Consider the following 22886-nt stretch of genomic DNA (forward strand, 5'->3'; position numbering starts at 1 on the left):
AGAATGTGTTGAAAATAGTTTTGTCATTTAGAAGGCGTAAAATAATCAGAGTAAACCAGATAATCATTCACCTGTGACCTGTGGGCTCGGGTGAGACTTTCAGGAGAGAAACTGGCAATATTGTTGAAACTTAATTATCAGCTTTCAAAAACTACTCCATTCAGTAGTTCTACTGGACACTTCATACCTCTGTGAGAGATGGCAGGCTGTGCTGATTTTTTTTGTCATTGTGTTTTTGACATAGAAACAGTTTTGGCTCTTTTCTTGAAACAGCTGCCTACTTGAGAATATGGCTTGATGCCAGACCTAAGCCCAGTCTTAACTGTTAATTGCAGGAACTGGCATCAAACCAGTGCAAGCACAAGTTATCTATTTTTCCAGCCAGATTTTTGTTCTCCTCGTACTTAGCTTTCCAATTTAAGTATTTCTAGTAGGATGCGACCTTAAAGTTAGATCTATTACTATCATACTTACCCAAATTTTTTAAAAGATAACCCAAGAAGACAGTTTATAACCAATTACAAATTGAAGGCAAATTTGTTACTTCATGTTCAAAAGAGCCTGGATAGAATTCTTTAAATATGTTATTTAATAATTAACTCTATCCACAATCAGATTTTTGCCACCTTGCTCAACTGAAATCAATGCATGAATTTGAGATTTTTATTTTTATTTTATAGTGATACATTGGCTAAAAGCATTGCCATAACTAGCTATGCTACTGCCAAAGCCTTGCTATAAACATACTTAGGTTGATGTAGCCATATGTATAGACTTCCTCATAACTCTCCCTTGTGTAATATAAACATTTAAATTTGTGGGTTTGTTGACAGTTGCAGCTGTTGGAAATCTTTAAGTGTGGTATTTTTGAAGGGATTCTACTAGTTTATTGTAATTAAACTGCTGTTGATATAAAAAGTTTTGACACAAAACTAGAAAGAATACAGTAACCTGAAACTAGCATCATTTCGTCTTACCAAAAATACATACTCTTCTAAGGCCTATAACGTGTTGGCTACATAACAAAGACATCAATGTAATGTTTTCATCACTGATGTGAAATATCAAACTGCTTAAAGCTTATGGTATTCTGCTTGTACCTAAGCTAGTTCATTAACCAAGATATCTATTGTCCTTGCCTCTGTGTTCTGCAGTTCTCTTGATATCACAAAAGAACATAGAATAAATGCACTGAGCAAGAGCAAAGATAAAGAGTCAGATTTTCCTTTAGTATCTATGGGAAGAAACAAGATTTGACCGTAAAGAATGTCTTGAATCTCAGGAAGGAAATATAAAACATGGGTAATGCTATGCTATAAAACAGCAAAGGGAATCACAAAAATAAGTCGCTTCAGGACTGACCATAAAAAGCGATTAGTGAAACTCTCTCTCGCAGTTACTAAGAAAAAAACAACAAACAAGAATTAATAGATGTTAAAAATGAGAAGTGTTATTCAAATTCTATGAGGTTATTTAGATTTGTTAAAGGAACAGTAAGTGGAGTAGGCAGACTGCTATTTTTCTGACTTCGTTGTAATGTATTTTTCTTCTTGATGCTGGCTGCAGCTATCTTGTGCTGACTTGTAGAAAGATGACTGTCCCTTGCCCTCTTTCTTATCTATACACCTTTATCTTAGCTGGGATAATTCCTGTAATGTAAGAATGTCTGCACTAGCATTTGTTTGAGGCTAATTTGTGGAAAATTAATCTGAGGTACTGGCTGGAATGGAACGTCTAAGAGATTAATCCTTCCAGTAGAGAGCAAAACAAACAAAGCTATAAATACCACTCAATAGTTGTCACCAGTGCCTGTTCAAAACAATTCCAGAGAACAACAGAGGAAGGCAACAAATGCATATTCATAAAATACTAATCTACAAAATTTGAAAAAATGCATTAATGAACTGCTAATGTACACAGAACAATTTTACACCAGGTTGGTAGTCTAAAATATACAAAAACTAAAGCACTAACCCAAACATACTAAACCTCAAGGATTCTTATTTTATTGTTTCAAGTCTGAATTCTACATAACCTTGCAAACATTGTCATGCTTGCACAGATTTAATCACTTGAGCTATTCATGTGAAGATTTGTAAGGAAGGTTCAGTGCATATATAAATACTTGTGAGAGTGGTATGTTAGGGAAGGACCCAAACATCATCAAGGCTGGCATAGAGAATTTAGTTTTCTTTACTGCTATTATACTCTCCTCCAGTAATATATATGTTGTCTGTAAGACTGCTGGGGTTTTTTATGCATGAAGAAATCTTGTTTTATGCTATGTTCCCTTTCATTCTTTTCCTGCCCCCTTTCCAAAATGTTATACTGGAGCTCAAAAGGCCTTAGCATAGTTCTGATTTTGTTCTTTATCGAAGGAAGTAATCCCTTGCCTGGTACTACATTCCCTTTACTGAGCGCAACATGGTTGACTTGACAGCTGGTATGTCAGCCGAGTTAAACAAAACTCCTGGATTTTGAAGGTAAGTCCACCATAAATTAAACTACCTGACAAGGTCTGAAAAGAACATATTTAATGAGTTATTTGTGTTATATTAAAGTTAGCGTAGCTGCAAGAATACATTAATTGTACCGTTCAATTCAGTACGAATTGAAGAAAGGCTGCTGGTAGTTGCAGCGCTGCATTTTGCTTAATCCCAATGTGATAAAAATGGTAGACAAGAAGCTCAGTTGTATTATTTCCAGCTCTTCTGTTGAGGTGACAGAAATTTGCGATCGGCATTTCATGACTTCATTTCTCTTTGCCAAGAATAAATCCCAAGTAAGAGTTACAGAGATCTATAGCCTAAAAAATGCAATCTTTGCTGGGCTTTAAAGTTGACCTTTCCTCTTCCACAGAAGTAAGAGACGCAGCAGTTGAAGGAACTGTGGAATCCTTCAACCAGGCTGAATTAACTGGCACTTAGTGATTTAGAATTAAAACTTCACCCCTTGAAATGTGATAACATTCCAAAGTATTTCAACACCTATTTCCAGTTGTTGGTCTTAAACTTTCCTCATAGCAACAGCAATATCCGTACAAGCAGAAAGCACAACTGAATTTCACCCTTTCAGAAGTCACCTGGCTGTACTCCAGAAAGTTCTGTACAGTTAGTCCTTTCTTTAGATTTCAAGGAAAAGCGTTCATATTAGGTAACAGAATGCCTACCAACATTATATTTGTTTTCCTTTGTTGACGGAAAAGGGCTCAAAGCTTTTTTTCAGCTCATTAGAGTGTTACCTAGGGAAAAAATGCTGAGAGAAGTAACTAAGGAATACATGTGAAAAATAAATAAAAAAAAAAACCCAAATGCATGAGACTTTTGACCTTGGACTAGCTGCAAAATATGTTCCCAGCAGAATTGTCTTTATGCCATTTACTTGGGCTGTGATAGTGTCCTGTCACAAAAGAACAGGAAACTAGAAGGAAAACACTGTGAGGTGATTGCCTGCCACGTTCACCTGTGTGTGTGTGCAAGGTGCCCAAGTAACCATTGTTTTCCATTCCAAGCTGGTAATGTTTTAGCTGGAAAAGAGCATTCAGCTCTAGGCATAGGCTGAGGAGAACCCAGAAGCCAGAGGAAGGCTGATAACCAGTGAGGAAACCTGACGTGTAAGGACAAGTTGATAAAATTGTGTTTGTTTGGTCTAGCAAATAGGAGGCGAGGGGAAGACACAAGAGTCTGGAGCAGAGGTAGTGAACGTCCAGTGATGAAACAGAGGACTTGGTACCAAACAGGTGTCTGTTCTTATGGGTTTATGATTCTGGAGTGGCTTTCAAGCAGGTACTCCAAAAGATTTAAAGGCTGTTATGAAGACAGTCACCTTTGCCACACCCACAGCAATTAGCAAGAGTTGTGGAATGTTTTTTTACCTGAACAAGAGCTCTTTAGTTGACAAAATTAATATAAACAACAAGTGATTTGCTAAGCCGTTTCCCTCACCTTGTTCAGTTTATTTCTGCAAAATACAAATGTTTACAATGATTTAAGGGAGAAATTATTGTCTTTTTGCTGAGTTACATAACATGAATATTTATAACTGCCCTGTAACTCAATCACTATTTATTTCACTAAAATGTACCTGTGACTGTGTACCTGTACCTGATAGCAAGTCAGCTATCAGGAAGATGGAACCGAGAAAACCTGAATTAAAGAGCCCAGAAGAGTATGTCACTCAGTGTTTCTGTGAATTCTAAAAAGAAAAGGAAAGAAGGCACTCCTACATTTTTGCTTCTCTGCAGATCATGGTTGGTCATCTTCTCTCAAATACAATTAAAATCTTTTCCATCTTTACTAAAAGGAAATCTTTATCAAGCAAGATTTCTGTCAATCCCTCAAATGTTTGCTGAGTGCACCACTAAAACATGCAATCTTTTCCATTTAGAAAAATCATTAAAACTACTTAAGATTCATTATTACCCTGAACCTTCTCTTCTCCCCTTTGTTTATTTTTACAATGTCTTCATTTTGATATATTTTCCTTCCTCTTTTTACATGAAACCACAGGAACATAAAGAAAAATTTATAATATACAATGTTAAAATGCAAACAAAATCATAGGGGGAAAAAAACCCAAATGTTATTTGTGCTGAACTGGTATGATGACCTCACACAGAAATTTGATTGTTTTTCTGATAGACTGCATGTCCCAGACAAGTTTTGCTAAACCCTGTATGAGACACAGATTTACAGCCAAAGAAATAGTTCAACTCAGGGAAGCTTTCTGCAAAACAAGCCAGTGCTCCTGTCTCCTCCCCTCTGCTCTGATTCCTGCAGAGCGGGTTCAAAAGCAGTCTGGCATCTCTGTCTAAAACCTGTTCTCTCTGCTAAAATTAATTGTGTGCTTGTCCTGGTTTCAGCTGGGATGGGATACAGTTCATTTTCTTCATAGTAGCTGCTGTGCTGTGTTTTGGATTTAGTTTGAGAATAATGTTGATAACACACATTGTTTTAGTTGTTGCTAAGTAATAGTTATGTTAAGTCAAGGACTTTTTCAGCTTCCCAGAGCAGCTGAGAGGGAGCAGAGACAGGACAAGCTGGCCAAAGGAATATTCCATACCACAGATATCATGTTCAGTATAAAAATTGGGGTTGTCTGGGGGGCAGGAACCTGCAATCACTGCTCAGGATGGGCTGGGCAATCAATCACCGGGTGGTGAGCAATTGCATTGCATCACTCATTTTGTATATTCTTTTACCATTATTATTTTCTCTTCCACTACAGTTCTAATAAACTGTCTTTATCTCAACCCACGAGGGTTTTTTTTAATTTTTCTCCTTCTTCTCCCTATCTCACTGTGGGGGGAAGTGAGCGAACAGCAGCGTGGTCCTAGCTGCTGGCTGGGGTTAGACTGTGACAATGCTGGTAGTCAAAGACGCAGATTTATTTGTTTTACAGAAATCTCTCACTTAGGTATAGAAATAATGAAATATTCAAGAAAAGAGAGATTTGGATGCTGTCTTATATTATCATGTTTTTCAGAAACAGAATTGGACAGTCTGATTTAATTTTCTATATGAGATAAATAATAGGGTTTGAACTCTTCAGCTGCTGCATTTTATTTTAATATGTTTAGTAGGAATGTTTTCTGGTATTTCATTACTAGTATATCAATATAGCAATTTAATTTGTTCTTAGCTGGTCTGAGATAATTTTTTTTTTTTTTTAAATCTGACAGCAACCCTGTTTCTTTGCCCAAGCTAGCCCCCAGCGGTGAAAGCTGTCATTTCTTGTTTAGTGTTCCTTATGTTCACCCTTGGTAGCAAGAGAAGGTGCACACACTGTGGCCAGGCCTCTCCTGCTAATAACAGTGCCAATTAACTTGCAATTACATTGCACAGTGACAACTGCAGAGTTAAAGGTTCACTATGGATTTGTTATTTTAAGGTATGCTTGGGCACATAGAGAGTGTTTTTCTTGTCTGTTTTTACAGCTGACTATTTAATCACAGATGCTTTTTCTTGGGCAAATGAAGCCTTTTTAAAGAACAAAATAAAATATAATTATCAGAATTTCACAGCTGTAACTTTACTGTACAATATATACTGGATTTAACTCCAAGAGCATGCAACGCAGCTGTCTTCTGTTCGTTTCAGTACAACCGCCTAATGTAAATCTGTCTTTGGTTTGCTTTTTTTAATGACAAAACATTATGGGTACCTATAGCATATGTTATTCCAGCATAGAATAATCCAAAAGAACAATTTCTCCAGTGATACACCACCTCAGTAACAAAATTTGTCCTTTGCAGTAAGGACAAATACAGAGTTGCTGATGTAGTGTGGCAACCTAGATGAGATCAACATATTTAAGCGTGAGACGAGGCCACTTACAGGACTCTACCTGTAAAGTTTGTTGCATGAAGTAACGCTGATGACGCATCCTAACAATTAACCTGCCCATCCTCTATAGTTTCAAAATAAGTTGAGGTCTTCCAAGCTTTCCCATACTAGTGACTCCGAGGTAAAAATATCTCCCTGACCTCCACAAGCAGTAACGTGACACCCATCACCGTGAGGTTCAGTTTCCTCTCTCATACTGCCCGAGCGCTGACACAGAAGCCCAAGCGCTTGCTCTCACTTCACCTACTCTTCCAGATTCACATGAAAGTAAAGACAACCTCATTTAATCAATGCTACCGGTATTCAAAATGCTCTTAGCTTGTGAAATTTAAGCTAATAAAAATAGCACTGAAAAAAAAAAAAACAACCACAGCAGTAAACCTTAACAAAAGTGACTACTTTCTTCTGGAACTAAAATATACCTATAAGCACATGCAGCACAGCCTTGAGTGTTTTCAAAAGTCTGCTTTATGGCTCTTCACAGTATGTGACTGGTAGGCTGAAAAAGCTTTTCATAGTTGGGGGGATCTTGCATAACTTGGAAAACTCTTGGTACTTCTTAATTAGTCCACTACAATTTGCTCTGTGTGACACCGAACGCACTAAGTAATCAAGAGCCAAGTGTGGAACAAAGGAGCAAAGTGCAAAATGCACACAGATAGACTGCTGAGACATAATTTCTGAAAAGTTAGAAAAGCCAACCATAATTTTAATTTTAGGGCAGAATACCTTCTAGCAAAGAAGGGATTAGAAACTGGAACAACTGTGCTGGCAGAGAAAAGACAAAATCCATTAATAGGCTATCCCATTTATTGCAAAGGCAAATGGACTGGCAATAAAACCTCCTTGTTTCAATAAAATGCAATTTCCCTAATTTTCAAGACTCCCTTAACATTTGAAATATTTTATGTGTAAATTTTTAAGGTGTACTTTAAAACATTTAGATATTTGAAAATCTTACTCATGGAACATGTGGTCTTGGGCAAGCGCTCAGCAAAACCTTCAAGGGGGTTCTGATCTCGTATTTGTGAAACAACACGGTTGTGTTTATTTTAAAGGAATGCCTACGCTAAACTTGAGAATTAGAACTTCTTTAATTGTCAGTATTTCCAGGTTTCCAGCTGTACACATTTGTCTGTTCACTTTACAGGCAAAATGTATTAATTCAGGTCAACATCCATAGGCATATTTGATTTGCATATATTGTGTGGGTATCCATTCAGAAAGGTCTTTGGGTTTATGTTTTGGAAAACTTTACTTTTAAAGACAGCAAATACAACTACAGAATCCTGCAGAAGTCTGGAAGTTTGGGGAATAAAGACTGTCCCTATCATCTGTTCACCCAACAATTGTTCCCACCACTGTAAAGTACTGCGCTATTATATGTTCTCTAAATAAAATGTGAGGGAACTCTTTTATAAAAGGCACAAAATTATTTGTATTGTACAAACATTTCAAGGTAATTCAGTAATTAGGAGAAAAGTAACAGGAGTGCACTAAAAGCAAAGCTGCATTGGCGGGGTGCATCAGTCAGCACTGACGGAGTTGTACTGTAACATGCTGAATTCCAAGTAGCTCTGCTAAGGAACATCTGGTTGAATTTAAATTGCTAAGTTTGGACTCAGCATGATAATACAAACAAAATTATGACATTGGCTTCAGCCTCTGGTAGCGAGCTGCTCGCAAATAGGGTATCAATGTAACTGCCGCTGAGTATTACTAGGATCTTCTAAGCTTCCATACTCCGGCTTTTAATCACAGAGACAAGTACCACAGGTGAAGAAAGTACACCAAAAATGGACTGACAATAATATAATGGAATCTGTAAAACAAAGGAATTTTGCTGTTTTGAAGAAAGTCTGAGCAGTCATATTAGAAGGCTGAGAGTTGCAAAATATAAAAAAACCAACAGATGTCTTCAAACTGTCTCATCCAAAAGAAATTTATCTAAATACTGTGAAACTGAGTTACAAATGCCGCCACTAAGGACTTCATAATCTATGCCTACCCACATAATAATTTGGGACCAGAAATGAGAAAAAGATATTTTTTCTTAAGAAGCTATTTTTTACAACCAGAAATCCTCCTTAGCTTGTTTTTATACATAATCACTTCTATTAGCCTTCAAAACAGACACAGACAAAGAGCATTATCTTTAAAAATGCCTGCAGCTTTAAAGTCTTGGTGAAACGATGATTCTAAGTCCTGTGTTGTTTCCCAAGAAAATGAAGCCAGTGATTCACCCACCCTCATTATTAAATAGCCAGGTCCTTAGGAAGGTAATTCAACATAGATAAAACAATTTGTATCATCAAAGGGTAGGGTTTCAGAGTTTAATTATTTAGTTGTCTACAAAATTAAGTCAAACCACTTCTTTAAAAATAACTACAAAGGATTATTTTTTCCAAATAAACCTTAAAAATTGACTGGGAAAAACAAGACATATTGCACATCCCACTTGTAACAGAGAAGATTACAGTAACAAAAAAAAAGTAAAATGAAAATAGAAAATTTGGGGCATTAATTAAAATAATGCTGAAAAAATACCAGTCCTTTGAAATTTATCTGAAGATTTGGATTTTTTTGCTGTTGTTTCTTTGCTCTCCTAACAAAGTTTTATTGAAAACATGATATTTGAAAACTTGTCCATCCTTTAGAAGACATCTATTCCCACTTCTGCTTTGCAGCACGGACAGCATTGAACAAAAAGAGCTTGTAATCCTGTGCAACAAAGATACGTACAAGCAAATAATAAACTTTGATGAGAGTGGATGAAGCAGTAAAAAGAAAGGAAAAGGTACCTGAAAGGCAACAGAACCAGATGAGAAAAATAAACGATGGGATGTCAAAGCTTATTTTACAGTCTCTTTTAAAAAACTGCAGTACAGAGAAGCCAAGTTTTCCATAAAAAAAGGCCTAATGTTAATTTTCAGAGTATTTAAATAAGAGTGCAGTGGCCATCCCACAGTTTCTGGTCATGGAAGGGAAATTTTCCAGTACCTCTTCCTCTTCCTTTTCTCTCTGCTCCTAGCTTACTCCACGTTTGTACTTTTGTGATTATGATAGCAAAAAAACCTAACCTCCACAGAAGTATTGTTTTCTGTCAGCTTAGTGAGAAGTATTGCCTCCCAGAGGATGCCAGGCAAATGTCAGAGCCCATCAAACGCTGAAAGCCAGTGGAGTAGGAGGAGACATGCAGCTAGGCACAGGGGAAGATAAATTTAGAAGCCTAAATTTAGATTATTTTTTTAATTGCCTAACATTTTGGTGCTTGCAGTCACTCTCAGTTGTATGTAATATGTACTCTGTTTAAACCACCTACAGCAGAATTTTGTATGATGGGAAGTGGAAGGTAAAAAGAAGGGGCAAAGCATCAGCTAATTTGTTTTTGTAAGCAAGGTTACTCAGCTTTAATCAAAAAAAAGAGAGAGGCACTTGCACTCATTTTTGAACTGTTTCTGTTGCTGTCCTGAAAGACTACAGACTCCACAGCTGACATTGTGTTGTTTGAGATGATGAGGGTTGAAAACTACTAAAAAGAATCTCTGCTTTGAGGTAATTATAAACATTTTCATTTGCTGGGATCTGGCTAAAGCCACAGATTTACTGTCCTGAATGATTTTATGATCCCTATCAATAACTCATGTGTCCACAGAATGTACATTTCAAAAGAAGCACGAAAGTGGTCCCAAGACTCACTGTGTGGCAAAATTTCAAAAGGAACCAACATAAACCCTCAAAAAACATGGCTGGAAGCAACATCTCCATCCTAGTTTATAACATAAGTTCCATGTTGCAATGAGTACTACTTACATATACACAACACACCTTCAATCCTGACCTTTCAGGAGCTCAGTACATGCTCATTCTTCCATGAATAAAGTGCATGAGCAACACATTCTTGGGGGACTTATGCAGTAAGGATATGATTAAACTCACCCTGCACACCAGAATTAACTTGCTAACGAGCACAGAGCTGATGATCGGGCTTCAGATTTGCTTAGATTTAACAGCAATTTTTACCTTGGCTCTGTCATGTTCTAAAACCATTTAATGAATATCCTGTGGATTCGTTTTTCTTTAGTCTGATGCAAGTTCAATTTTGGTTTGTTTAGAGGTATTTAATCTGTTTATTCTTCAAATTTTTTTAGTTGAATGATATTTTCTAAGATGTATTAAGTGATTAGTCAGAGAAAAAAAGTCAGAGAGGGCAAAACTCACACTTATCAAAACTCAGTTTCACTTTGTTCTCACTAGCTAAGAGAGATGTGATCTTAACTTGATTAAATTAGTATCAGACAAAATCCTAGTGGAAACAAAGTTTTTCTTTAGGTTTTCTCTGCTAGCGCTTAGAGAATGCACACTCCTATATAAACGTAACTTACCAGCGGTCGTTTATGGAGGATCAGGGATGAGGAATACAGTTTGTACAGGTAATCTGTAGCAAGAAGAGAAGAATTAAAGTGAGGAATCTGTTACTGTTACCGAGGTCAGGTCTCTGCTTTGTTTATATGCTAACTAAAATGAGTTAATTACTGAGCTTCTTACTGTGTGCAAAAATAGTAGGTCACTGAGCTGATAGTGATAAGGATGGGATAACAAGAAGTAGTTAATCACCTCAAGGTTCTCTCTTATGTCAAAATATGGACTCCTATACCAATTAGGACAGAGCTGTGGCTACTTCAAAGGACATCCTTATCACCCTCAAGAAGTTGGCAAATGTACAGTAAACTTTTACTGTCCTGAGATGACGCAATACCTTAAAAGGATAACGTGAGGAAGGGTATCCCTACCCAAAAGACCACCGAGGAGCTCACGCCTGCGCAGAAGTGTTTTGCAGACACTGCAAAATTTAATACGCATGTGCAAAAAGGCTATTGGGTCATCTTAATGAATATGTAAGCCCAGGTGAAGTTATGGATTAGGTAGGTGGAATAATGAGAATCTTTTGTGTATAAATAATGGGTGAATGTCCCTGGTAAGGTGTGCTAGGTTTGTGGATTTTCACCTAGCACCCGACATCGAATAAATGTCTCCTCTCTACACTGCTTCTGGTTTCGAGATCTTTTGTTTCAGGTAACAAGTCCAGACTTACATCTGGCTTCCATAGTAAAATTTAAGAAGTAATTACTCTGAAGTTCATTTCTGATCACTTGCAAACACTTCAGAAGCAATGTCTAGCCTTATGCTGATGTCCTAACTTGGGTCTCTCACACCAACCTCTACAGTATTTTAAGTTTTCAGAATTCAAAGGGTGAACTTCTGTTTTGAAATCCACAAATGGGCATTTTTTCCCAAAAAATCTTTTTCAATGATGTTCTACAATAAAATGTCGTCCACTGTACTTCCAGCATATACCTAATAATTTGTTTCCTATGTCTTTTATTTCTTGTTCCTAATGGCGATTTTATAATTAGCTTACATTTTATGAATCCATTTTTTGGAGGAATGAATGCTGTCTCTGATAGATTCAATTTGGGAGAGCTTAAAAGGCACTCTAGCAACAGCTAAAATCAGCTGCATCTTTCATATTCACACTGAATCCATTAATCATGTGCGAGACAACTATTGCAAGTATCCATCTAGGTGAAAAATGCTGTGTTAGTATTACAGAAAATAGAGCACTATCAATATTTGTAACAATGACTAAACACTATTACCATCTAATAACTGCTTTTTGGTTCATATTATAACAGCAGTCACTTAGTTTCCTATTGTAGAAATTTGAGTTATATTCCGGGGATATCTTCTATCAGTTCTTTTTAAATGGCTTAAAAACAAAGTCGCGTAGGAGGGCTGTTAAGGGTTTCGTTTGCTGCTTTGCAACATTGTCAGTAGTTTTAGGAGGTGATAGATTTAGTGTACATGTACTTGCACAAGACCTAAACGCGACAGAAGCCAAACAAAGAGTTGAAACAAAGATAATTAAACAACTGAGATGATCAGGATCGTTCAGATTATGACCTGCAAATGACAGTTTGTTTTGCTATTGTGCTGTATAGTTTGAAAATTAAATCTAATGTAGTTCTCTCCCATATGTGCACTTAAAAAGCCAACTTTTAACAAAAAACTTTCTTCACTCATTGTTTTCCAAACACAATATAAGGAATATCTGGAGATACAGAGGAGGGCAGCAGTTGCTTTGTATTCTGATTGTCTCTGGGACAATGACAGCCAAAAAAGGACTCCTCGATAAAACAAGCAAGCTTTGAGAGAGAATGTAGTATGGAAATGAGAAATGTAAACCCTGTGGTAACAGAACTGGACTCCAGCATCGCATTAACTGTCACGTTTATGGGTATTGCAGTGCATAGTGTGCCTTTTCCTGTTCTTTTACAGCCTCATAATTTTTATTTGCCTGTAAGGTTTTTACCCCAGTATATCCTATTGAAAAAAATCCGCCTCTGACTCATCTATTTGAGACTGTAGATAATAATCATGGACTGGGGGAGGGATAATTAGATGGTTTTGAGCAAGACAAAGACTATCACATCTCCTGAACCCCGTTGTCTTTCCAGACACTGACCTTCTCTTTGCCTAACAGGGAACAGCAAAAAGGGCAGTAAAGAACATTAAGAAGGGGCTGTGGTTCACTGGATTAGACATGCTAAAACTATTAACCTGACAGAGGAAGGCAAACAAGAACGCCTTCCTTATGCTACCCCAGATAACTGTGCTGAACAGCAAATTGCTTACTATTATTTTCAAATACCACCGGACACTTTTAATCACAATTTTGAGAGATCCATTAGATGCACTTTATTGGAGCCAACTTTTGGGCATGTCTCTGCCCCTCCTGAGGGCAGGAACACGCTAACAGTAGTATTTTAGGGGGTTCCCTTTTTTATTTCCATATCCTCTATGGCTCATGCCGACCACCTAGTAGTCCTGCCCCAAAATGTCACCACTTCGACCCTCATTTAAGGGCTTCGACATTCATTTTAAATCAAGCTCATTCATTCTCTAAGCAATCCTGCTCATTCTCTAAGCAATCCTGCTTCAGCAGGGGAGTTGGACTAAATGATCTATATGGTCCCTTCCAACTCTAAAAAATTCAGTGAAAATTCAGTGAAAGCTCATGTGCGTATAACTTTGGGCCGTGTCACCCCCCCCGGTGCTTCGCAGCTGCTCCGTGTCCCCGAGGCTCTCACCTCCCCTCAGGGTAAGGGCAAGGCCCACCTCCACCTGCGCCAGCCCCAGGCCCAGGCCGCGGGCCCACGGCTCCTCCAGTGAGCCCAGGCTGAGGAAAAAGGCTCCGTTTCCGTACCGTCAGCGCTAAGCCTCTTCTCCATCTTGTGCCTGAGGAAAAGGATAAGGATGGCTCCCGGCCCGGCTGAGGAGAAGGGTCAAAGTCACCCATTCCCAGCTCGTCGCCCTCCTCACCCAGCTGGGCGCGGCTTAGGTAAAGCGGGCGGGGGGCCGGGCCCCGGGGCCTCTCCCTCAGGCAGACGGTTTCCTGCTGGGGGGAGGGGAGCGGAGACGGCGGCTGCGGGCCCAGGGCGGAGCGGCCGCCATCACATGTCGTGTGGCAACGAGCGAGCATCCCCGGGACGGACAACGGCGGGAGCGGAGGTAATGCGGGCGACCGCGCCGCCACAACCGGCGGGGGAAGGTCTGGCGGGGAACCCCGGCACGGCGGCTGAGGCGCCGCCTCCCTCCCTCCCGACACTCGGGGAAGGCGGCTGGTAGCCCGGCTGGGCGCAGGGGCTTCCCGGCGCTTCCCCGCGCCTTTTCCCCTTCGGCATCCGGGGCCGCGCCGGCTGCAGGTGTGCGGGGTGGCAGCGCGACAAATGGCGTGTGCTTATTTTATTTTTTTGTGGGGGCCTTCAGCGGCGGCACCTGAGGGTACCTCAGCCCTGACAGCCCCGGGCGGGAAGCGGCTGCCCGGCGCCTTCAGGACTGAGGCGCCGGGTAGCCACTTCCCGACCGGGGCTGTCCAGGAGGCATGAAATATGCCTGAATCTCGCATATTTTGTAAGGAAAACAGGGTAACCACCGCTTGGTGAGGGAGCGAGCGGCCACCGAAGGAGCGAAGTGACCCCAAATCCTTCTCCCTCCCTGCGGCGTGACCCTGAGGGCCGCCGGTCTCCTCACGCCGCTCCCGCCGGCCACAAGCCCGTCTTGTCGTGCACATCCCGGCTTTTTGAGGGTGGTTTTCTTGGAGCTATGTATTTTATTTGGTTTGGCAGCCGGCGGGCGGGGGCTGGTACTCAGGTCGGGTTATAGCAGGGTGTTTTTGGGCGGCTGGTGCATGTAATTATAACTGCTCTCTTAACTAGTTGTCGCAGGGAACCGAAGTGGGTTTAGTAATAGCCTCAGGCGAGCATGGCTTTGCTTGCTGGCATTTGGTAGTGATTTTGATTGTTTATGTGTTTTTTACGTGCAATCTGCTTGGGTGTGGCTGTAAGTTGGAGCTAAAGAGCACAGATTTGTAGGTGAGTGGGTGCCTTCTGACATTACTTTCCCCCCTATTTTAAAGGTTTAGACTTTTGTGCCCCAGCATAAAAAAATAAGGTAAATTATTTTAACCAACTCTATTATTGTCTCTTCTGTCTTTACCTGGGTCTTGCTGTATAAATTTCACCAGATGTTCCTCTTACTGCAGCTGCTCCGTGCACTCCCAACCTCACTTCTGTCTAAATCAAGACTGTCTACCACAAAGTCCGTTGTTGTGAGCTTGCTTCTATTTTTTCCCTTGGAAATATAAAAATAAATTAGAAGTGTGAAGGCTATAGTGGCATGTCATTTTCCACTTGTAGCTAGCACAGTTCCCTAACTTTAAAGTGACTTGGTTGAAAATCTCGATTAATATTACAGAGGTGGATTTGTCTAGGATTGGTACTTCAGAAAATTTTGAAAAGTTTCTGAGACATTGTAACTGAATGTCTGTTTGTGAGGCGATTATAGGTCTTTCCCTCGTTAAGTGTTCATAGTCTTTCTCAGGATTTGTCTGAACATGTGGATAGTATGTGCATTTGCTGAACATCTCTTGTGCAGCTGTCTATAGACAGGTCTTACCGCTATCATTGATACACTGTCAAGTGAATGATTGACACAGTGACTTCTCTTTTATACCTTCTTACATGATAAACACACCTTATCCTTTTTTAAAAAATGGGTGTTGCAACCAATTCTATTTGATTAAAGGTTTATGTTGTTTTTTATAGTGCTAAAGATGGTGTGTTTGCGTATGCAAACACAAAAGACTTGGCTGAACAGATTAGATCTTTACATTGGGAACTGCTTTTGTTGCAAGGGCTTCCTGTCGGTATAAGCTTTTCCCACTGAAATGTTCGGACTGTGAGGTGCCTAAATATATACATTGCAAGGAATAGGCATTTCAGGGACTTGGAACCTTTGCCCTGTTGGTGCTTAACTCCCTGAAGATTTTCATGCTGTTTGCCTGTGTAGGGCAATCTTGACTCTTACCCCAAGGGCCAGTCGTTGTGTTCAGAAATAGGTGTTTTACAGCTGGTATGTGTGAATAGTGAAAAGTATACATGTAAAGCTATGTTACAACAAGAGCTGTTTTATGCAATCAAGAAAGTGGGAAAGACAGAGGCAAGAACACTAGAAATCTTTGCTAATTAGCAGGTATTGTATAAAAGTATAGCAAAACATAGTAAGCTTTTAGCAGTTCAGTATTTCACTTCGGTCATTAAGCCGCTTGCAGGTTCACCCCAAGTTGAACAAATGGCAGCTGTGCTGCTCAGTAGGAGAGAGGGGATCTGAGAGGATGGTTCCTTTTTCTATTTTCTTAAAGGAGGGCCACCCTGTAATGCATTGTTAGTACTTTGCTAACTGCAGGTTAACCTCCGTTAACTCCTTTGGTACACGGCCGAAGTGTGATAGGCTTTATCAGAATATATATTTTTAGTGAGACAATGAAGTGATCCTAGTTTCAGGTCACTCTGTCCTGGTTTTGTATCAAAGCTTTCTATATCAACGGCAATGGCATTTCAGTAAAAAAAAAAAAAAAAAACAAACCACAAAACAAAAAACTCGTGTATCAGCAAAAAGATTCCTCACAGCTGCAACAATCGGCAAAAAAAAAAAAAAAAGAGTTTAATGCTTTGTATTGCACAAGGGTGAGCGATGAGGAAATCCACGTTACTTCGGGTGGAGGCATAAGCCTGCATTAGCCATAACAGTCCTGTGGCAAGGCTTTGGCAGCATTAGAGGTCATTCCAACAGTGTTTTTAGCTGCAGTATTACAGCAGCTAATTGTTGTATGTTAGAAAACATATACTGTTCCTCTCTGGTTCTTCTCTTCCAAGCCTGTCTTCTGTTTCCACAGAAATAACGGTCTTGTGAGAAAATAATGGATTCTAATGTATGTGCTTTTTTTCTCTATATTGCTAACCTTGATATGGCTTCAGTTTCCTCTATAGTCTCTGCTTGCTCTATTCCTTTGTAGTTTTTTTTTTTCAGTTGGTCAAAGCTGCTGAGTTTAGTTCCAGTTAGGATTAAGTGAAGTGCTTGTAGGGAAAAAACCTGCTGATAGTTGGGTTTTTTCCTGTCGTAGAGGTGGTGTAGTAGGACATGCGACTCAGGCAAATAATCAAGTCCTGCCCTTAAGGCTTTAAGGATATAAACCAAACGAGGTTAGAGAAGAGAATGAGATGCCAAATCTTGAGTGAGTTGTTGCACACACCTTCATGCAAATCCTAGTTATCAGCAGATACCTGAAGTTGGGAATAACAAAAGCAGACTCAGAGAGGAAGAAAGAGTTATTGGGGGACAAAACAAGCTCGGTTTTGAGATACTGCGATTGTTATTTGCTGGGTAGAGTAGGGCAAGAAACAGTCAAGGTCATCGGTAACAAAATTGTATAGAACGGCAGTCACGTGCTACTAATTGCAATGGAGGTATTTGAACAGTGACAGGGCCTGTAGTTACAGGTAATTGTACCTCTGAACTTCAGACCATGAGGTAAATCACAGTTACTCTTAGTGTAAAACTGCCTGTGTGTGCACACATCAGATTCGATTTGATTTGAATGATTCAATGGATTTGAATCAAATCAAATAATCTAAATGCCTGAGTATTCCAAGTAATGTTTATGCTTCTGCACAAGTCGTACTTTGAAAGGTGTTCCAGGAAGAAATGGGAATGATGATTAGGATATGTGGAGTAAGGTATCATAAAGCTGTGTAGTTATCACCAAAATGATGTTTTACATCCATGAGTCAGTTATTAACATATTACTCAATTTTATCCTTTAGCTGGAAAGGCGGAGAATGCCAGTTTGAAAACATGCTGTGATCAGTTGTATGTCATGGATGTCAGAATAATAGCTGTAGTATTCTCATTTTTTCCATTGACATTTGTTCAGAGTGATTTGCCTTCTGAAATACATTTGTAATTACTGTCCTGTCATAGTCAAAATAGAAATGAAAAGACTCAATTTGGAGTTGAATGTTATTTTTACGAGTCACAAGTGTTCTTTAAATCCACTTCTTATGGTCAAATTACTCGGGAAGACATCTGCTTTGATTATTTGTCCTGCTGTTTTACACATTTATGCTTTCTTATAATTCCATCGTATTTGCAATTTAGAGATGAATGATGTAATGTGTTTCAGTAAATGATATGTACTCCATTTCAGTAGAAGTTACATTTTTATTGATTGAAAAGAATCTTTATAATTTTCACATTTTTAAAGCTATTCTAGTTCAGGGATGTCAGGTCAGATTTTCTGTACTGTAGAATACAGGTGTTGGCTTTACAATAAAAGAGGAGTATGATTATGAAGTTTTCCCTCCAGAAAGGTATGCCTCTAACTGCATGAGCAAAACCTTGTATGTTCCTGTATTGCTGGATGCATAGATATATATGTAGTTTGGGTGAGTGCATACTGACTCAAAATCCTCATACTCAGGGGTTTTGTTCTCCTAGTTGACGAGTTTATTGTTGGTATAACAAAACCTTCTGCAAAACTAGTGTTACCCCAAAAAAGTGCAGAAACTTTCCCCCCAGCCTGCTAGATCAGCTGCTTTATTCTATTTGACCCAGACTTTTAAATTTTTCTGGTTTGTAGTAAATGGCTGAAGTATACATTGAGGGTTTAATGAGGGTCAGGGCATAGGAATGGTCGTGCATTCTGGCAGTTATGTAGGGACTGTTCTTTATGCAGCTGATAACGTAGTAATCAAAAGCAAATTTGCAATTTAAGCTGTTCTCCATACAAGACTGTTCCTTGAATAGATTATTTACTTGAACTTTTATAAGATGAGCCTTATTCAGAATTACTGCTAATTTTCAGTATATTCCTGTGCTAATAAATGTTATTAGCAGTAACTCGCTTTTGGAAGGCATGGGAGAATTTCCTGGAGACTTGAGAAGGGGGCTCTTTTCCAAATGGTCAATTCTGAAGCAGAGGAAAAAAACTATTTCATTTCTGTCTTCTTAACTACTGTTAAATACAGTTGTTAATGGAGGAATTTGGATTGAAACTACTGTGGGCTTTTTCATGTACAGCCTGCACTCTTAGATAACTCCAATAAATGAGGAAGTGGGAACTGAGAACAGTTTCAGGGAGGCATGAGGGAGCGAACTGTAATATCAGTCAGAAGTCAAGAGTTGGATCAAGCGGATTCTGGAGTAAGTATCTCTTCATGTTCCCAACAACAAGAGCCCACACTGCAATAATAACGTGCAACCCTGTTACTCTCTCACTCATAATTTACATTTGTCCATACAATAATTTGATCAATTTTTTTAGTACTGTAATAAATCTATGTTCATGCTTAGAACTTCAGCTTGGTTTTACAGTGCTTGCTTTTCTATGTCACCCCTCTTTGCTTCTATCTGTTATTTATTCCTTTTCAACATTGGAATCACTTAATTCTGTCCTTTCTATGGTTTTGTTTGTGTTTGTTGTTTGGCTTTTTTCTCAAGGCAGAAGCTCCTTTCTCAGCTTGAGCTATATTGGAATTTGTCTCTTGCTCTCTCTGTTGGTTTTTCTGTTTAACTATTATGAATTTACCTGTGTGTAAGAAAATGTGTGAAGCAACAAAAGGGCATTTATCCATTTACATTTGTAAATCATAAGGTAAAAAAGTAGAAAGAAAATTTGGCAAGAAATTCTTGGGATAAAAAATTTTATAATGATTTCAGCTGTCTATATTTTGTTTTAGATTGTGATTTGGAGTCGTGGAGAATTCACAGTATTTCCACAATGGGAGAAAGGACAGACTGTACGAAGTCGCATAGTTCGCTGGCTGAATACAGCCCCGTCAATAAATCAGAGAGGACAGATGGAAGTGACAGCTGTGAGATGCAGGATGGAAACCAAAATACATTGCAACTGAAGAAAGAAATATCTTTGATAAATGGGATAAGCCTTATAGTAGGCAACATGATTGGTTCAGGTATCTTTGTATCTCCCAAAGGAGTTCTCATCTACAGCAAATCTTATGGATTATCACTAATAATTTGGGCAATTGGAGGGCTTTTTTCAGTTTTTGGAGCTCTCTGCTATGCTGAACTTGGAACCACTATTACAAAGTCAGGAGCCAGCTACGCATATATCTTGGAGTCTTTTGGGAGCTTCATTGCTTTTATTCGTTTGTGGACCTCACTCCTAATTGTTGAGCCAACTAGCCAGGCAATTATTGCCATCACCTTTGCTAACTACATAGTTCAACCTTTCTTCCCTTCCTGTGATCCTCCATATTTGGCTTGCCGGCTCATAGCAGCTGCTTGTGAATGTAAGTATTTCTTGAAATTTACTATGTTATATTTTTGTCCAGGGTTAAGTTTGATTAAAGTCCCAGAGTTGTTGCGTACCGAATCTGCAATGGTTGGAGTTACAGTGGGGAAAAGAACAGTTTCCAACACATGAATAACTTGCAGGTGTTCAGTCAGTGAATTATCGTTTTCTCATTCGGAAGCAGAACAAGGTATTTAACTCTTCCAAGTTTACTTACATGGCAAAAATGGCGGGAACAGGTTTTTTCCCTCAAAGTATATTAAATCAAACTTCAAGATACTCTTGGTGTGGTCTAAGAGTTGTTGCAGAATACCTTTTATGCTATAAATTCTGCTGTAATTTATTTTACAATAGCTTCTCGACGTAGACATCCTTAAGTAATTGCTCTGGTAGGGTTTCAAAAGATCATTCATTCAAGATTATTCTTTATCCTCGTGATTAACTGTAACATCGGTACAACAGTACCTGTTGTAAAGCTGTTTTGAAAAGCGGAAATTTTCTGTGCAAATAAAACCTTGAAATGTTTGTAATCAGGTAGCAGCTCTGTTAGTCGATACAGAGGAATAACTCTCCATGTACTTCAAATCAGGACTGTTCTGCTGTATCAAGAGAGTGAAACTGTATGATTGTACTCTGTGTGTCTCATTTAATTTTAGGTGTTTCCTATTAAAAGTGTTTATATACATGTATTACATTTCCAGTAAACAGTGAAAAATATATTTCAGAAAGTCTGTATGGCCATCTGTTGTCAGGTACTGATCATTACCGCTGTGTGCTGTGGAGTCTGCCATCCCTATTGACCTGATGCTCTTGTCATAGACAAAAGCTAATACAGAACTTGGGCTTTTTTACTGCTAATAATATGCTACAGGGAGAAGATGTGCTGTTCCTACCTGGTTCCTTTTTGAGGCAACAGGGAGCCTATTGAAATAGCTCTGAAGTTCCTTATTACAGCTGTCTGTAGGGCACAGGACTAGAAGAGAGGGCAGAGACAGAGCAGTGGTGTGTATTTCAAATACTTGACCTCCATAACTGGCAGTGAACGTTATGGCTTCCCCTTCCATTTTTGTAAGTTAATTTGTTACTGCTGGGAGAGCGCTAATGTTCTGGTCCATGTCCAGGTAGTGGGGAAGAATAATAACAAACTTCTTCCAAAAAATCTGTCACTTTACTCAGTTCTGTTCCCTCCGTCTCCCTTCTCCCTTCCAAATGTGTGTCCACATTTTGTTACAACTTCAGGAAAGAAACGAAGGACCTGTAATGTCATGTTCACAATCCTTAAACCAATACTGTCCCAAGGCACAGCTTCAGGAGTGCAGGGGAATCTGCTCTTCCATTTACGATGTCTCACGTCTGAGGGGAGTTAACCCTTAGAAAAAGCAGTTTATCAAAAAGCAAGAAATTAAGACAAAGTGATTCAATTAGAATTATTATATAGTAGCTGTAGGAACACAATGTGATGTCCTCTACGCTTGCTGCATTCAGCACCTTTTTCTTTAGTGGAGATATTTGACAGCAATATCACTCTCATGTAGGTGGAATAACTTACTTTAATGGTCCATTTTATGGTTTAAATGCCTATTCTGCCCTGCTCCTACTCTCACCCCTGCTCTCCAACTTCATTTAGCTCTTCCTGTTAAAGCCTACACTTCTCCTTGGCCTGGCAGGGCTGATGCATGTCAAATCCTTATCTCTGGATAAGATTAATACTTTATTAATTAATTTGCTGGGAGTGGAATTCTGAACATTGGTTAGATACAGATTGTATGTGACAATGGCTGGGTTTGTTATGTTTTAGGGATTTTTTATTGTGGTTTATTGTGGTTTTTTGTGTTGTTTTTTTTTTTTTAACTAGTAGTAACAATACTAGATCTAGTGTGAGATCAGTCTTAGTGTTATGCAGCATTACTTTGTCACTCATTTTGGAAATGGGGGTGGTGTCTGGTGCTGCAGAACTAAACAGTTCTTAGGAAGTTTAAGTAGCTAAATGATAATTAAGTTGAAGAAAACATGAAAGAATAGTTTTGGTAAAAGAAGGGGAGGGGGAATGTGGCTTGTTCAGATTCTTGATTATCTCTTTTCATTTTTTTTATTTTTAAGATAACAGACACAGTAGCATCTCATCTGAAGTAGAGACCAAGCCCTAACTCACTAAAATAATGAGTTAATAATAATTGCTCCCGATGAAAGTTGCTCAAAAAAATAATGGCCAAAATAAACTCTGTGAGCAAATACTCCATGGATAATACCAATTGTTAATAGAAGAGCTGAGACCAAGCAGAGTTGTTTTTTTTTTTTTCAGGAGGGCTCTTTGGGAGCTGCAGCTCCTGACTTGAAATTTGATACAGCTGCCAAGCTCAGTGGAATCTGGTTCAGCTATTCCACTTGGCCGGGCTGTCTGGTATACTAGTGCCGTGCTTTTGAGGTCATTCTTTTGTTACCTTTTTGCAGTTATTACTTTTGCGCTTCATAACTGTGCTAAGTACATTTTTATCTTAATAGTATCACATTATTCTTGGATTATGGGGAAGGAAATAATTTATCTCATCTTCTCATTTAATTTTTTTTTGCTACTACCTTACTCCTTAAACAATCATGTTTAGTTTTTATTTATATGCATATTTAAAATACATAGTACAAGAAAATTGGAGATAAAGTACAGTAGAATATAACCACTTTTTTACTAGCTACAGAAAAAAACAGGAGATTTGGGGAAAATATTTAAACTTCTGGATTGGAATCAATAATGTTATGATAATCTGAATAAGAAAAATATGCACTGGATTAGTACTTTGTTCAGTAAAGAATACTGAAGAGGCTGTCTGGCT

General features: G+C 38.8%; 1 protein-coding gene across 2 annotated transcripts in view; it reads left to right on the forward strand.

The window, feature by feature from the left end:
- Positions 1-13846: 13846 nt before the first annotated feature.
- SLC7A6 (solute carrier family 7 member 6) overlaps positions 13847-22886 on the forward strand; it is a 32359-nt gene continuing 23319 nt past the window's right edge. Inside the window, exons 1-2 of one of the 2 annotated variants that reach the window (XM_074158115.1) lie at positions 13847-13916; positions 19484-20056. In XM_074158115.1, the coding sequence (XP_074014216.1) occupies positions 19525-20056 (532 nt within the window). In that variant the 5' untranslated portion in view covers positions 13847-13916; positions 19484-19524. Of the gene's footprint in view, positions 13917-14823; positions 14859-19483; positions 20057-22886 lie in introns of those variants that run through there. The other variant, XM_074158116.1, reaches the window with a different exon arrangement.

The sequence above is a fragment of the Numenius arquata genome, chromosome 13 (genome assembly GCF_964106895.1).
Source record: "Numenius arquata chromosome 13, bNumArq3.hap1.1, whole genome shotgun sequence".
Lineage (NCBI taxonomy): Eukaryota > Metazoa > Chordata > Aves > Charadriiformes > Scolopacidae > Numenius > Numenius arquata.